Source organism: Astyanax mexicanus, chromosome 11, assembly GCF_023375975.1.
Source record: "Astyanax mexicanus isolate ESR-SI-001 chromosome 11, AstMex3_surface, whole genome shotgun sequence".
Classification (NCBI taxonomy): Eukaryota; Metazoa; Chordata; class Actinopteri; order Characiformes; family Acestrorhamphidae; genus Astyanax; species Astyanax mexicanus.
In genome coordinates, this window is record NC_064418.1 from 11,195,162 (window position 1) to 11,212,414 (window position 17,253).

Below are 17,253 nucleotides of genomic sequence, written 5' to 3' on the forward strand. Positions count from 1 at the left end.
TCCAAACTTTGGACTGGTACTGTGAAGCTGCTAATAAAATACTGTAATATAAAATACTGTATGCTACACTGCATGCAAACATAGATGGTAAGTACAACACATATAATTATACTCTTATGTGGCACACTTAGAAAATAAAACAGGGCTTCCAGCCTGTAACTGGCAGCAGAGACTTGAACCTGACCTCTTTAATAAGATGATTTGAAGAGGCCTGGAGTGGCTTGGGTGCACAGAACTGAATTAAAGTTCTATTTGTGTCCTGGATTCATGAGAACAGTGTGAAATATCATCTGGGATCAACTGCATCGATTCTCAGTATGGTGGACGGAGGATGCCAGTTCCTCTCCCGCCTCCTCAGCATGTCTGTTCATGCTGATTAATGAAGGCCACTGTCTCCCAGATCTGATTCTACACAGCCGATAAAACACTGATTAAATATTTAAATTGCGATGGGGAAAGAAATTACTATGTGGCCTGGCTGTGAAATCCAGCTCGTGGATCAGCTTCTTCTGGCAGCTGGATACAGACTGTTGGCCAGACTAGTTTATGGGTTCACTTAAGTTTGATATACTTGATGGTATCCCAGCTAAAGTTATAAGAACATTTCACAATGTTTTACAAAGGTTCCAGGAAGGCTAGCCTGTAATGTCACAGAAATTATGTTTCAGTAATAATAATGTAAACCATGATACTGTTTTGCATCACAACGTTATTATAACATTTCTCACATAACGTTTCCAGCTAGAATAATTCTAATGTTATGGAAACTTTAAAATTAACGTCACAAAACTAAAGGTGAAAACACTGACACAAGTTATGTTGCATCAACATTTCCAGAATGTTTAAAATCATTAAATAAAGACACCCAGAAAACTTGCTCATTGAACATTGAACGCTCTAAGAACGTTCAGTTCTACTAATCAAAAATTGCTATCTTACACCCCACTAATACTCCATTTTCATGTCTTCTGTTGATGGCCATGGTGGTCGGGAAGTGAGGTGTGTTCAGGTATATTTCTGGCGTGTTGCTATCTTGGCAGCAAAAAACACAGGTGCACCACTGGCTGAAAGCAACTTAGACAGACATCAACAGACAGATGTTCATTACTATCTTGGCAACACGCAGCAGTGCACAAACCCAACTTTTACATCAACAATAACCAGAATACATAGTGTGCACGGGCACATCAGTGTCCCAGTGTGACCCAGTGTTACACACTACTGAGGGTAAAAAGAAATTTATCTTAGGAAGTCTTTAAATAGCTGGAGATGCTGGATTTTTATAAGCTATAAACCACACTGATGTAAAGTTATATAATAAAGTCTTGCAATATGTCACTTGTAATATCTTGTGTAATTAATATAAATCTTGAGAGTTTAGTTTTTCTAATTATATTATGAATACAAAGATTATATTATAAAAAATATGTTCTATTTTTTTTTCATGATATTTGAAGATACACTGCAAATTTTTGGTTAGATTAAATAAGAACTAACCAGCTGTTTGTCGTTACTGTCTTTATTTAGAAATGACTCAGCATGTATAACTCAGACCTCCTTAGCCACCCCTTCCCCTGTAACTCAGTAAGTCAGAATAAGCTTGAGTTTATAGAGAGGCCTAACACAGAACTACCTCCAGTGAGACCTTTCCCATTCCAAGCTCTCTTCAGCTTTATCTGCAAAACGGAACAAATCCTCTCACAGAGGGAACGGATCCCAGTCACAGGTTCCAGAGAGGAATGTTCACCTGTCAGAAAATAATTGGTTTTACAGGAAAGTCCAGGCCCAAGGTGTTCTGTGTCAAATTGCATATTCTTGGAGGGCACTCAAATCTGTACTGGAAAAAGCCTGCTGCTCAGAGATTACTTATCCAATTTGTCGCATTCTGGTCCGGTGGTACAACACCACTGGCAGGCTGGATTGTACCCTACTGATAATTCTACAGTCTGAGTTAAAGGATAACTTTATACTATTGCGGAGACTTGCTTCTGGCCTTATGCTTCAGTTTCATGATTAACATTAACTGTACAATATAAACAACCTTAAAAACAGTGTTAATCGTAACAGAAGGAAAGACTACCTGAATACAGACACAGAGGGTGGGTATTAATTGCTAAAATGTTACAAATTACACTCATTGACAAAATATAATACACAAAGTAGGAGTTGTTGGAAGGGAATAAGGCTCCATGTGTGAATGTAATGATGATATATGTACTATTCAATATTATGTTCAATATTATAGTAAAAGGATTTTACTAGTTTACTGTGGAAAACAGTAGCTAAAAATGAAATGAGGTTCTTTCTCCCTGCTAAAAAAAAGAAATCTAGCTTAAGACCAGCTATTTATCCAGAAAAAAAAAACATACCCTATACTGGTGAAGAGCTTGTTAATGAGCTAGCCAACCAGCACAGGCTTTTTTTTTTCAGAAGACAAGCTGGTCTTGAGCTAGATTTTTTTTAGCAGGGAGAAAGAACCTCCTTTTAACTGTGTTTGATTTTTTTTAGCATGGCTAGTACCTTGTTAGACACCTCTAACATGGATATATTTGGTACATTTGCCCACAGATGTTGCATATATAGTGAGCAATGCATCATGAAATCATCTTGTGAGATGCCCTGTGATTCCAACCTTGAGTTGCTTTCTGCTTAAAACAATGCTGAATTACTGTACACCACCAAGAGAGAGATTTAAATGGTACAGGAGTGAATTGTGGGGCTTGACACACATAGAAAACAGACATTTTTTCAGTACAGAAAATGACTGATATGAAAATCTGTGACTTGAAATATGACACATACAACTAAACGCTGGTTTCAACACACGTCTTTTTTATGAAATAGCTGCCAAAAATGCAACAGTCATGGTAGACTAACAACATATATTTGTACCCTCTATTTACGCGTTGATGCATCAAATACAAAGACACTGAATCCATATCCATTGTGACACAATGCAAAAATAACCATAGAGATATCAAAGTTAAAAATGATATACAAAAAAAACAAGTTTAAACATGCCATATTTGCGAAGAGAGATATTAATACTTGTTATAGAGGATGATACTCATTTCAGTTCTGTATGATGAAGCAAAAAGTGGAGTTAAAAAGCCACAAGTAATCCAACAGATTTAACAAATTGTATAAAAACAAACAAACAGAAGAATTCAAGTCCAAGAAACGTAAAAATCTTGACCATGTTTAACCATTTCAGATTAAATAGCTAATTAATCTCCAAACTGAGCCTCACCACAAAGGTTTGGTTGTGCAAAGATAGGAATCACTGTGGTGGGCCTGCGAGAGCAGCCTGAGCCAGGTTTACAGCCTTGATTTCAGCAATAATGAGTTCCACAAACTCAACGTCTGGATCCCCTGCACCTTGTGAATTGCTCATCTTGTAGAAAATGTGCAGAAACTAGATACTTAACGGAAGTGCATTAAATCGCACAATCCTGCTGTACTGTGGTGGTTAAAACACTCAGTACTGTGCTGGCAACAGAATCATCTAATTTAAATAACCGTGTAATAAATAACTACAAATTATGGTCGTTTTGAGATGGTCCCTAACTCTAAGCACAGAGACAGTGCAGGAGCTGAAGCTTAAAAAACATATATACATACATGTGAAAAATTCAATTATTAGTTGTGACATTAGTCTGTTTTCAGCTTTATGTTGGTGTAACTAATCTAGTAATAATGAACAGAAATGCTATACCTCTATTATGCAGTGGTCTCTGTAGCAGCTTAGCATAGCTTAGCTTCACTGTACTTGACTAAAATACATATTGTCCTCTATTTTGTAGATCTGTGTTCAGCTCAACACAGCTGCATTTCAAATGTAGTAAAGCAGCTATAGAATACACAGCATGGAGTTTTGGTCTGCCTTTTTAAATATTCCTTCTATATGCAGATACTAGCTATCATACTATTGGTCTTCATAGCTGCTTAGAATAGCTTAGCTTTGCTATACAGGAGCTTAAACACAACTATTTATTTTGTGAAAGTCAACGTGTGAAATCTGAGGCTCGGTTCTGTTTTTAACATTTTCAAGCATGACATTTAAATATTTAGTTTTGGGAATGCTACCTTTAATATTTTAATGATATTAGTAGCCTATAAATCTATCTGGGAACGTTGGGTGAGATACGTTTTAATAACACTGTGAAGCAAATCATTATTGTGTTACACATTTTCAGAATATGAAACGTTATTTCTGTAACATTACAGGCTAATCCCCCTGATCATGATTGCTTATCATTTTTATAGCATTCTCTGTTATTGAGTTAGGTTAATGTTATGTCAGGTTCCAGACCAGGGTTCCATTTCCTGACTGGGCAAACACACCACTTCTTCGACCTATGCTGGTTTCTGTATCTGATTAGCTTAGCGTAGCTTAGCTTTAGTGTGAAAGAGCGGAAACATAACGCTTTTATTCTGAGAGTTGATGTGTGAAACCAGATGCACAGACGCACTGTACTGTGAAAACATCCAAAAATATACAAACTTTACCTCAGACAGCTTTTTGTAGGCATACTGTCTTGAAGCAATTCATATATTTAGCTTAGCTCAAATGCACATTCTAGCTATCATAAACAAACTGGTGGTTGAGTTTTACTGTACTCAGGACAGATTTAATGCATTAATTGGTTAATTGAGTTAGGTTAGTATAGTGCAGTGAAAACACCACTTCCTCTGTGTTCCTATCCCTGACTGGGCAGCTTAGCTCAAAAGCACATTCAGCTAGGTTGTCTATATTTTACCTGCCACTGTTTTAATGTATTAATTTAGTTGATTAAGTAGCTTAGTGGGTAGATTCACCACCCGCCTTGTTCCCTTACCTAACTGGGCTTAGCTTAGCTTAACTGTACAAGCGCTAACAGTTTTTTTTTTTTTATGATAGTAGATGTGTGTGAATTCTGACTCTGTTTTGTGAGAACTATTTAAAATATACACTTTGTAGCACAAATGGCTTTTGTGGCCTGCAGCAAAACCTGTATTCAGCCTAAAAGCACATTCTAGCTAGCATAAACAATTAGCACAAATGCTAACCATGCTGTTGTTCCTGTATCTGCTTAGCTTAGCTTGACTGTATGAGCTCTGAATTTTAATTTCCTAAATTTCTCTTTTCTTCTCAAAGAGGGTCCTAAAATCTATACATTTTACCTCAGACGGTTAGCATTACCCAAGTTTTTTATACTAGTGGTTAAGTTTTTACTAAACCAAGTTTATTACTAAAGCAGCCTGAAACAGGAGCACCGGAGCACTTTCTTCACCAAAAAAAAAAACGGCTTACAGGGCATTTATTAATATTAGAGACCCTGACAAAATTAATTAAAAACAATGAAATGAGACCTTTAACCAAGTGGCGTGTTTAGCATAGTGAGTTTTCTTAGGCTAGATCTTCCTCTGGTAGACCAGGGTTTAATTCCCTGACTTATAATAATAATAATAATAATAAGAAGAAGAATCCTTGGGCAAGACTTCTAACTCTACATTCACATATTACAGCTATGGATAAGAATAGGGCTGGTATTGAAAATGGATACCAAAAAGGTACCAACCAAAATCTCTGTATTACCGAGTACCGAAAGGTCTAAAAAAATGTGGTGCCTATTTGTGATACTTTGCATGAACACCAGTGCATTAAAATAAAACCAATAATACAGATTTTTTAAGTGATGGAAACCACTAATCTAATGCAGATTTTTCTAAAAAAAAAAACTTGTATTTTTTTTGTAGTTTGTAGTTTAAGCATTTAAAGAAACGCTGTTATTTTTGTTCTTAATAAAGCTCCAAAAGTATGGAAGCCTCTCATGGTGACAGCATGAGAATAATTATCACTTTTTGTAATTGCTTTTTTTATTAGAATTTAGAAACAGGTACCGAAAAAATAATCGTTTGGGTATCGGTACTAAATTCAAAGTAATTGAAGCGATACTTTTTACCATTATCCCAACAGCCTTAAACACTAAACATGTGCAGCAGTTGATGAGGTGCTGCTTTACTTTTACAAAGAAATTAACAGCTTATTCTTTTTCCTATATCCGTTCATTTGAGTGAACAAGTGAACTGTTCTCTGCCAAAGCTGCAAAGAGGTGCTGGTCTGCCATGACAGATAACCTGGATGTAAGCCCACTGGCTTTGAGAGGGAGCTTAACCAGACATGGCTCTCTCTATAGCGCTTGCATTGTAAAACCGTGTTTGCATAGCTTGATGCGTTGCATTTGGTGCTGATGCCAGATCATTGGTGCAGTGGATCCAGGTGAGCACTGCTGCCTAGAAATCAAGGCTGAAAATCTTCCCATGAACGAAATGCCGCCGAAGGCAAAATGTACACGGCTAGAATACTTTTCTCTAGATTAATATTTTTCATTTATAAATGACTTATACTCTCTAAACTTATTTTCATACATCTGTAGCTTTCTCAAGGCATCAAAAGTAAATGTACAGTTATTTTTAACCATAGAAATGTTGAGTAGGTAAAAAACAACCAAAAACAAAGCATGAACTCAAACATTTGACACCAAATGTTAGTAACAGTCAGACAAATATACCTCAAACTCTGACACTTCAGGAAAAACGCTTTCTTCCTCTCTGTTCCCCCTTAAAGATTTGATCATCTTGGCTCTTGACTCTTGACTTGCAGAGACAATTCAGAATATTTAAACAGCACAGCCTGTTATTAGAGCTGCTTTAACCATTTAAATATAGATTTGATTTCCCCTTTCTTCCTCGCCGATCAGCCGGCCACTTCTAAACCGACAACCAGCGTGCCGTCTTTTTATTTCTCCAGCAATCCTGGTGATTTAAAAAAGGGACGAGGCGTTAAGAAGCCAACCATCCTAAGTCCTAGAATACCTTCAGCCAATTTCCCAGTAATGACATGATCCACTGGTGCTGATGAGATTTTGGCCATGGGTGGGTGGGTGGGTGGGGGGGGGTGTGTCCCTGCATGTTTCTCGTGTGTGTTCAGGCGGTCCAAAGTGTTTTAAAAAAAAGTACATTTAGAAAAACATGCGTTCCGGTCCGGTGGGAGGAGGGGGCACACACACACACACAGTCTCCTTACAGGTACACTCGAGCCCGCCGAGACCGTGGACAGACATGGACGAGGACATTACTCAGACTTATGGCAGTACAGGTCTTTGAGAGCTTTCAGTTCCTCAATGAGCGTTTTGTTCTGGTTCTCCAAAACAGCCACACGGTTCTCCAGACATTTGACATATTCCTTTTTCTTTCGACGGCACTCGCGAGCAGCCTCTCTAAAGGAAGGGAGAGAAAAAGAGAGAGAGAGAGAGAGAGAGAGAGAGAGAGACTATTAAATAGACCTAGACAACAGTCAAACTGTATTGGTCTTAATGTAGTGGAATAATGAGAGTTACATGAGAGTACATGGAAGTGGCAAATCATGAACCATTAATCACTGTTTTTCCTTCCTTATTAAAATAACCAAAGAACCAAACCCAAGCTGGAAAACAGGCCAATCACAAAACCTCCAAACTGTTACATAACAGTCTTGACTCTTTCGGGGAGCTTTAGGAAAATCTGGTAAGGTGACATTGAGAGGGCTCAAACTTGAGGGGAGATCAGGTTTGGCATGCAACAAAGCAAAAGCCAGAGGGACTAAACAGGGATCTATGCTAGGCTAAAAGCTAACTGATGCTAGTTTCTCTTCATTGGCCTCTCTTTTTATAAAACGATCGGGTTTTTCTTAGCTAAATCAAACTGAAGCTAAACGCACATCAAAAGGAAAAATACTGGTCACAATTAGAAGACAGCAGCACAATCTGGAAAGTTACATTAAATTTACTAAACAAACACCAATTAAATTTGGATATCCATATATTTTGTTAACCACACTCATCTCCTACCTGTTTTTCATAAGACGAACTTCTCTTTTACGCGTGGCCTCCTCAGCGCCCCCTTGGCTGGGTAGGGCTGGGGACGAGGCCATGACCACTCCCGGGGCGATGGTGCTTGCTGGTGCTGTGCGGATTTGGTAAGCCTGAACATCTCCCGATGCAGCTTCAGGCAAGCAATTCATTTTTCATAAATGGTCAAGTAACACTTTAACTTTCAGTCGACTTAATAACAAATATAAACAATTTATTTTTAATATTAATATTGTTAAGAGACTGCAGATGGTACGGAGGACACCAAAGACTAGCAGCTCACCTTGCACCACAACCTGGTTGCTGGGCACTAAGATCTGCTGGCCATCGCTGGTCTGGGCGTACTGAAGGATGGTAGTGCCTGGCTGGGCAGCTGCCGCGTTGGTCATGGTGAGAGTTTGCAGGCCTTGGACACCGTCTGTTCCATTATTGGCCAGCTGGATGGCTCCACCCTGTGTAATGGCAACTGAAAGACACAGAGAAAACAAGAGGAGAAGAAATGTGTTATTGAAGTTTGCAACCAAGGCGTGTGAAGTACCACCCAGTAATGTCAGTGTTACTGTTAAAATGTTAAAACTCTTGCTAAATTGCGTGGGTTCTATGAACCATCACTGGTGCCTTAAACCAGCCAATCAGAGCAGACATTGTCTAGTTTTTTCCATGAGCCTTCTGTCAAAATAAAATGATAATTCTCAAATTAAATAACAGGGTGGTAAATAGGCTTGTTAAACCACATCAAAGCATTTTTACCCCAACTACTAAACAAATGCATTTTGTGCCAAGGAACTGTTTAATAATCAAACATCCACTTGCTCATTTGAATGCCTCATCTGTTGATTCAAAAACAGTATCAGTACAGGATTAATAGCTGCAGAAAATGTATTGTACTTCAGATCTAGCCTGAAAAAACACAGACTTAACGTATGTGTTTTAATTTTGTTAGCTGTGTGTTTTTTGCCTGTTCTTTTTTTTTAGTTAAAGTAGAAAGGGGAATAATTGCTTCTAAATGAACTTTTAGACGCTCTTGTTTTAAAGATCTGAAGATCTTGATTTAAGTGATTTTTAGCTCATTACCAGATGATCCTCAAAACAGTATTATATTAGCAATTCTGCTGTCTCTAAAAATAAGAAATGAAACATACTATATTGGCCACTGCTCGTCTGGTAAATCGGAGTTGGCACAGTAACTGTAGTGATGGCAGGTGCAACATCTTCTTCTGATTTCTCCTCCTCGATTCGTGGCACTCCTGGAGCATCTGACGACAAGTCATTTAGAATTTTCCTGCAGGGTCAGGCAGAGGACACGACTTTAGCGTTTTACAAGACACCAGTGCAGTCAGTACAGATAAACCACCACACATACCTGTACGAAGGGCGCCTGGAGAGGATCTCTCTGCGTTTTTGAGAGTCAGTCACACTGTCTACAGACTCCTGCGAGTCCTCGCTCTCAGCTACTGTAGAGATCTGATAAACAGACACAAAATTGAACCATCTGGTAATTTCATAACACAATATCGCTTATCAACATTAAAATCTAATTGGAGATATCTAGCATTATGGTAACTATGTCCACTAATTCTGTAGCACTAACTAGTTCCCAGGAGCTTCCATACATCATTTGCACATACAGTATTAACAAGTTGCTGGACTTACCTGCACTGTCTGCACCTGAGGTGACTGGATGACAGAGGGCTGGGCTGCCTGGATCACCCCATGGACCTGGACCGTCTGGCCGTTGGGCAGCTGTACCAAAGTTACTGTGGGCCCGGTGGCAGTGGCATGACCTGCACCCACAGTCACCTACACAACAAGCCACATACGTTCAGCACACATGCTCTGCTTATTCTAAAGATCTCAAAAAGAGGCCAGTAATTATTAGCACATTAAAAAAAATCAGAGTCTGGAGTTCCTGTGCATATGACACAAGGCTGACAGTTTATATGAAGCTCAGTTTATACTAGCAATCTTTAGGCCCTCAGGTGGCATTAATCTTAGTGCTAAGAGCCTTTTTATTAAGAGAAGATGGCAGCATTTCTAGATTGTTTTGCTATTTAGGTATATTTTTGCATGGTTTATTGAGTTTTAACGTGCATTGCACAACTTGGATTACAGCTTTAACTTGCAGTTTTAGATTGCACAGTAGGTTAGTAAGCATGTCTGTGTGAACAGATAAGGGACTCTGGGAGAAATCACATCCACATTCAATGCAAAAACAAAACCTTCATTGAGATAAAGCATGTACCTGAACTACAATTAAAATCAGATGAAAAGGACATTCTTTATGAGTAGTGCTGGGCAAATGGTGTCCGAAGCACCAGCAGGACAAGTACTGATGTTCTCCTTTTTCTCTAATTACCTTTATTTTTGGCCTAGTAATGTTAAATTTGAATCTCGGATTCGAACAGAATCGATTAATTTGAATCACAATGTATCGATACACTGCTTCGAAATCTGTATCAAAGTGAAAAAGTCATGTGAGTCATGTCAAAAGTCATGTCATATTTCTTGACATGTTTCATGACATATGGCATGAACCAGTTACATACAGAAACACAAACCTCACAAATAGCATAACTTAACATAAATAGCATAACACAACATCTGGATCACATCACATATGTCCATACACAAGCAAAGTTCACAGTTAACACTGTACTGTAAAACTGTAACTCCAGTGGGTTACTGGTGGACCCATTTATGGCTAACATGAGGATGAGCCATGGTCAGGTGATCAGGTTGTGGTTACCTGGGCGAGCGTGGCGATCTGGGCCTGAGTGATCTGCTGGGTCTCTGTCTCAGCCACAGCTGTGTCTGCACCCTGCTGGGCCTCGGCTCCCGACTCCATGGTCATCGAGTTAGCTGCGGAGAGGGCGGGGCACATTACAACACATCACCACAGAGTGAGGAAAATATGACATCACTGGAAGTGAATCCCTTTAGAGCCCTGTGTTTTAATTTTACACCCTGCTGGCTGAGCTGTGGGAGTAACCAGAGTGTCTCTCCTGATCCTGTTAAGCCATTATATGATGGAGGAATTGGAATTCATGCATATTTACCGACCAGCCACTTCATTAACACGTTATTCACTACATTCACAGTATATGAGCACTCTGTAGTTCTATAATTACATACCGTAGTCCTGTATCTGTTTCTCAACATACTTATGCCCTATTATTTTCATTTCAACCTGTTCTTCAATGTTAAGTACCACATAGGACCACCAGAGAGCAGCTATTATTATTTGGGTGGTGGATCATCATTCTCTGCACTGTAGTGAGTGTATGAGGTGTTAGTATGTGTTGTGCTGGTATGAGTGAATCAGACACAGCAGAGCTGCTGGAGTTTTTAAACACCTCATTGAAAAATAGTCACTGAAAATAGTCCACCAACTAGAAATATCCAGCCAACAGCATCCTGTGGGCACCAGAGGATGACCAACACAAACTGTGCAACAACAGATAAGCTTCTGTCTCTGACTTAGTGTATAAAAACTTCAGCAGCACTGCTGCAGGGTCTGCTTTGCTCGCTCCAGCACAACACACTATTTTTTTTTTAGAATAAAAAAAAAAAACTTTTTTTTTTAATTGTATTTATGTTTATCTCTATCTGTTCTAATGTGATCTGCAGCTTTCACAGTATTAACAAACATAACACTTAGTGTTTCATGACACATCCTTACATTTTGTTATTGTGATAAAGAATATACAGTACATATTATTGACAGGGATATAATGATAACATAATGCCATAATAACGTAATTACACCCTTTCCAATATCAGTTTATTATAAAGAATACTCATAGAAATATATACAATTTTAAACATCCTATATAAATTAAAAAGGCACTCTTCGTTACAGGAGAAATCTGATCTGAAATGGACTTGGGGTGTAGTAAAAAGTTATGACAAATAAAACATTTTTTCGAATAGCCCACCTCTTTTCACTCCCAGTATTCCAAAATACAGTGCTTTTAGCCAATGCTCCCAACAGGCTTACAATGCTAGTGATAGGGGCATATTGTTGGCCATGCAAAGAAAACAACATTTTTTTTTTACAACATTATCAAGCTCAAAGTAGCTTTACATTCATTGGTAGAATTCTGAGAGCCCTGAGATTAAAAATGAGGCACTGAGAGCTTTGACAGTGTATAGGTAGTCATTAAAAAACACTGCTTATAAACACCCTTTCACTAGCATTGTAAGCCTGTTGAGAGCATCGGCTAAAAGCAGTGCATTTTTGAATGCTGGGGGTGAATGGAGATGGGCTATTCTACAAATGTCATCATGTTTCATTACACCCAAGTCCATTTCACACCAGATTTCTACTTTAAAAAATAATAATAATTAATAAATAAATTGAGGTTATGTGGCCTAATTACAGTTAAACATGCAGTACTGTGCAGAGCTCCTAGACACCAGGAGTAACATTGTAACATATTATTTAAAAGCATTTTAGCAATATAAGTGGTGTAAACCCATTACTTTTTGTATGAATGTTTTAGTATGTATTCTAATATTATTGTTTTTACTAAAATATACACTTACTGCTCAGATAAAAGAGCATTTATCATTCTACTTTTCAAAAGAGACTGTAGCTACTTCAAATGACATTTCCCTTTTTTTTTTTGTAAAATTACCATTCTTAAGTCTGTATTATAACAGATATCAGTATATATTAGTTATTCACTATACAGTAGAGTATATTCGATATTGAAATTGACTCTGGCTGCTCCTGGTTTCAAGGTATGCTAAGAAAAACTCAGGCTGCTGGTTTATCACTTGGATGTCAGTGCTCTACTTAGCCATGTCTTTCCTCAGGGGCCAAAGAGCCCTTAAACAAACACCTCCAATAACATACCACAGCTAAGCAGGCTGTTCTTCTCACCTGGATGCCATCCAAACACTAGTTAGGCAACTCTGGGAAAGGTTTCTTTTCCAAGTGTGCCCTGGGACTTAGTTTTGTGGTACTCTGCCAGCGACCGTTACAGCAATTTAGTGTGTACTGAGGCCTAGTGTGTGTGAGAGACGAGGGAGGATGGAGGTGGGTTGTAAATTCTTGCTAGTTTGCTGCATTCCTGTGCTGAAACTCTATTTATAATCACAGTTCGTTCATTCGGAAGCAGAAGCCAGTCGGTGATGGCTCTGCTCTGCTGGGAAAAGGCACAGTGAAGCAGTTTCTGTGGACTCTACAGTGGCTGTTCTGGACAGAGACAGGAGGGCCATGTTACTGTGGCAGGTGAGTGTTAATGGTGTGTAAATTAAAACACAACAAGCCAGAAATGTTGCCAGTGTGGTGAAAGTAAGCCTATGTTAGCATTCCAGCCACATGGAAAAGATGTAGTTTGTTACTGGTCACTGGCACTGTCAGGGCCGTTTTAAAGCATTTGGGGCACCAAGCAAAATGGACCCCACCACAAACCATCACCTGCCCCACACCCCCACATTTTTTGCGAAAAAATGTAATGTTATAATAAAGAATGTCATATCAAGTGTAGTTTAAACAGAAAAGCATGGTATTAGACACACTATAACCACTATCTTTAGTGGTTGGATGTTATATTGTTGTTTGACCAAGATTGAGGCAAATAGTTGTAAATAGTAATTATACACACATGAAGTATGATATTTGGTTTTCAAAATGTCAATCAAATAAAATTTTTTAAAAAATAAGTGAAGTGCAAAAGTATTCAGCACCTCTACATGAATACTTAGTAGAGAAACCTTTCACTGAAAATTACTTCATTAACAAACAGTGACTTCTGAATGCATTTGATTGCACTGGATTTTATTAAAGGGTTTTAGAGCAAATGGGGCTTAATACATTTGCACATCACATTTTTCAGACTTTTATTTTATTAAATTTTTTAAAGAAAACCATTAATTATTTTTGTTCCACCTCAAAATTATGTGCTGCTTTGTGTTGGTCTATCACTTAAAATCTCAATAAAAAACATTTTATAAAATACAGGTCATCAGAGGTGTCAAGTAATGAAGTTGTAATGTGACAAAATGTAAAAAAAAAAAAGTTTAGAAGGTATGAACACTTTTGCAAGATCACTGTTGTGGCTGTTAAAATGAAAAATGTTTTTTTTTATATTTTCCTAATGTCGAATTAGGATTGGCTCTGGTTGCTTTCACTGCTGAACTGTATAATAATAAACTTTCTCTTACACCAATAATACTGTAAAAAAAGGCAATAACAACTGTCATATAAATTTTAAAGTATATTAAAATATAAAGTTTCCTGAAACACTAGAAAAAATTGAGCTATGTGATTATTTTAGGAAGGTGTTGATGTAGTAAAAAGAAATCTGACCACATTCCTGCAAATCTGGAGAAAATATATTGTAAATAAATAAGGCTAATTGAATCTGTGTCCATTCTGCCTTAGACGTTGCCTTAGGCTTATATCAGTAAGGTCAGGAAGTGCCCTCACACAAACACATTCCTCAAGGGCTGATAAACATCATTAGACAGGAATGCATCGTAACAGCATCTGTAATCACCTTCCGGAATATTCTGTAGGCTGAGGGACATCATGCCTCTGAGCTAGCACAGGAAACCAAGCTGTAGTTTAACTCTTAAAGGGGAAGCTTGCTAACCTACAAGTGAAATAAAGTCAATGGAAACTGAACAGCATTATTCCATAGCATGCTACTTCTTTTCATTCTAGGGTTGTGTCTAAAGATAATTAGAAATAAAATAAATATTATAATAAATATTATAATATTATTTTAGTCAGTTAATAATAATTTTACTAAATTATTTTGGCATCTGTTGATATTTAAACCCATTAAAGCCATTAAAACACCTCAATGCATTTGATTTGCTTTTTGACAGTATTAATTGAACTACACTTAAAATATTAAATGTGAAACCTCTGATTATCTTATTTTACACTGACTATCTATTGACATATAAGCATTTTTTCCGTACTACTGTACAGTTACTATTCTGTAGTGTGTTATTGTGTGGTTACTGGCCTTTTCAGTGTGTAAGACTGAGACATGCGCATATTCAGTTTAATTATTCAAGAATTCTGACCCAATAACAAACAACATAACAGCACATTCACCACTGATATCCCAGAAACATTTAATTAGGAGATGTGTGGCATATTTAAAATATACAACTGGACTGAACTGAAAAAGCTATATTCCCACCATTTAGCACTATTATTGCACTACTACTACCAGCATCTGAACTGCGGCAACTTTGTAATGTTATGTAATGCAATAGCTAGAGGTGTGTATTCCAGGTCCAGAAAGTAAAAATCCATCCCAGGATTGACCCAACACAGAGTGTCAATCCAAATCTGGGCATGTAGTCATTCACACATTCAATTCCACACGATTAAGAGTATCTACTTTTTCCAGGCAATTTAGAACACCCAATTTACCTGATCTCTATGTTTTTAGACTGTGTGAGGAAACCCACACAGACAAGAGTAAAACATGGAAACTCCACCCAGATAGGGACTTGAACCCAGGATCCCAGCGCTAAGAGGCAAATGTCCCAACCACTATGCACATTACAAAGACTTCTACTGAAGTGTAACAGATTAGTATTTCGTATTTTTTCCTTCTAATGTAGTTACAGTTACAATTACAATTTTGGAGTTTGTGTGTTTATATGGTTATTGTTCTATTCTATAATGTGTAAGCGTGTGTAAGCGTGAGAGAGGCATATCTGCAGTTAGATTACTCAAGATTTTCACCCAATAACAAGCAACATAACAGCACATTGATCACTGATATCACAAAAACGTTTAATTAGACGTGTGGCATTTTTAATACACATCTGGACTGTGTTACTAGACTTGAATGAAATATCTTAGATTTATAGATGTATTGCTGAGAAGCTTTGTTACAACAAAGGAATAATAATCTACCAAACACACATTTATTAACTTTTTTGTGCTATATTCACTAACAGCTAGTTACATTATATAGTGCAATAATAACTATCTTAATCCAGGTCCAGAAAATAAAAATCCACCCCAGGATTTTGTTCCAACTGCCTGGGAGGCACGGCTGCAGTTGAGGATCAAAATCCTGGAATGGATTTTTACTTCCGGGACCTGGATTCGATATTTATAGCAATAACACTACAGGTTTCCTACCTACCTAGCTAGTGTTAACTAGCTAGTTTGCTCTTTATAATGCATTTAAACACATTCAACATTTAATTCAGTTGTCAATGCAAGATAACTATTACAAAAATTACATTCTTAACCTGTAAAATATATAAGTTTCCATTAAAGAGAACATTTTGTACTATTTTAACCCAGCCCAGCAGTCGGACTCTCTCTCCAGCCTCAGTCAGCAGCTCTGGAGAGGGAGGCTGGAGCTCACAGCGGCCGAGAACAGCAGATTATAAACCGGACTCTCAACCAGCACTTCTCCCCTCCTCCCTCTCTCTCTCGCTCGCTCCGGCTAGCCGGCGGCCCGGTTGCCCGTCTCCACAAGCCGCGGGCTCCCCTCCCTCTCTCTCCCTTTCTCGCCCTCCCTCTCCCCGGCTGCTCACTGCAGCCCACCGCCGCCATGATCGCTTTGTTTGCACCGGGCCGAACCCGACCGCAGCCCCGGTCTTAGAGCAATCTGGGCCGGCCTGCCGTCCCCCTCCGCCCCGCTCCCAGGACACTCGCCTTCTCTTACCAATTACAGACTCCTTCCGTCACTCCCGAGCCCTCGGAGCTCCACTTTTTATTCAGGCCGACACGTAAGAGGCCGCGTCAGGCTACACCTCCGCCGCGTCACCGAGGACAACAACAACCACGACGAGCTTCAGCAGCGCGGCCGACAACTGCCGAGGCGCTCCCGGAGAGTTCCGAGCGACCGCCGGAAAGTGCCGAAGTGGGCTCGGGTTCAGACGGAAAAGGACGAAGATTTTTTTTTTTAATTGTAAAGCATGTAGCTAGGCTAACTACACAATATATTACAAAAACTGGCAAGTATAATACAAAAACAATATAATCAGCAGCATCTAACTGTTACACATAAACAGTACTATTCAAAGGTTTTGACACACCTCCTCTTATAATTGTTATACATTGTAAAATTAATAGTGAAGACATTAAAGATATACAGGGACACATGCAGAATTATTCTGTAAACAAAAAGTGTTAAACAAAACAGAATATGTTTATACTTTAGATTTTTCTATAGCTACATTTATCTTTGAGGACAGATCTACACACTCTTGGTATTTTAATCTCAGTGTCTTCATGAGGTCGAGTCACCTGGAATAGTTTTCTCAGCATCTTGAAGGAGTTCCTGGAGGTGCTGAACAATAGTCGCTGCTTTTTCTTCACACTGTGAAGCTCCAGCTCATCCATAATCACCTTAAATCACCATGTCAG

At 38.5% G+C, this 17,253-nt stretch overlaps 1 protein-coding gene across 1 annotated transcript; it reads right to left on the bottom strand.

Annotated features, from left to right (window-relative positions):
- Positions 1-2,811: 2,811 nt before the first annotated feature.
- Positions 2,812-16,686, bottom strand: creb1b (cAMP responsive element binding protein 1b). Its single transcript, XM_007260432.4, has 8 exons — positions 16,550-16,686; positions 10,639-10,751; positions 9,546-9,692; positions 9,256-9,356; positions 9,035-9,174; positions 8,176-8,358; positions 7,872-8,025; positions 2,812-7,262 (listed from the first exon to the last, which is right to left on the bottom strand). Exons 2-8 carry the CDS (start codon positions 10,741-10,743, stop codon positions 7,118-7,120), a joined length of 975 nt encoding a protein of 324 aa, XP_007260494.1. The 5' UTR covers positions 10,744-10,751; positions 16,550-16,686; the 3' UTR covers positions 2,812-7,117.
- Positions 16,687-17,253: the final 567 nt, after the last annotated feature.

Bases quoted from the DNA above. Each gene is read 5' to 3' on its own strand.
- creb1b (XM_007260432.4), bottom strand. From the start codon at position 10,743: ATGACCATGGAGTCGGGAGCCGAGGCCCAGCAGGGTGCAGACACAGCT. The intron at 8,359-9,034 runs GTATGTTTCATT...TGTGTCTTTCAG, and splicing joins GACGAGCAGTGGCCAATATA to TTGCCATTACACAGGGTGGA. The intron at 7,263-7,871 runs GTAGGAGATGAG...CCCTTCCTTTAG, and splicing joins GTTCGTCTTATGAAAAACAG to AGAGGCTGCTCGCGAGTGCC.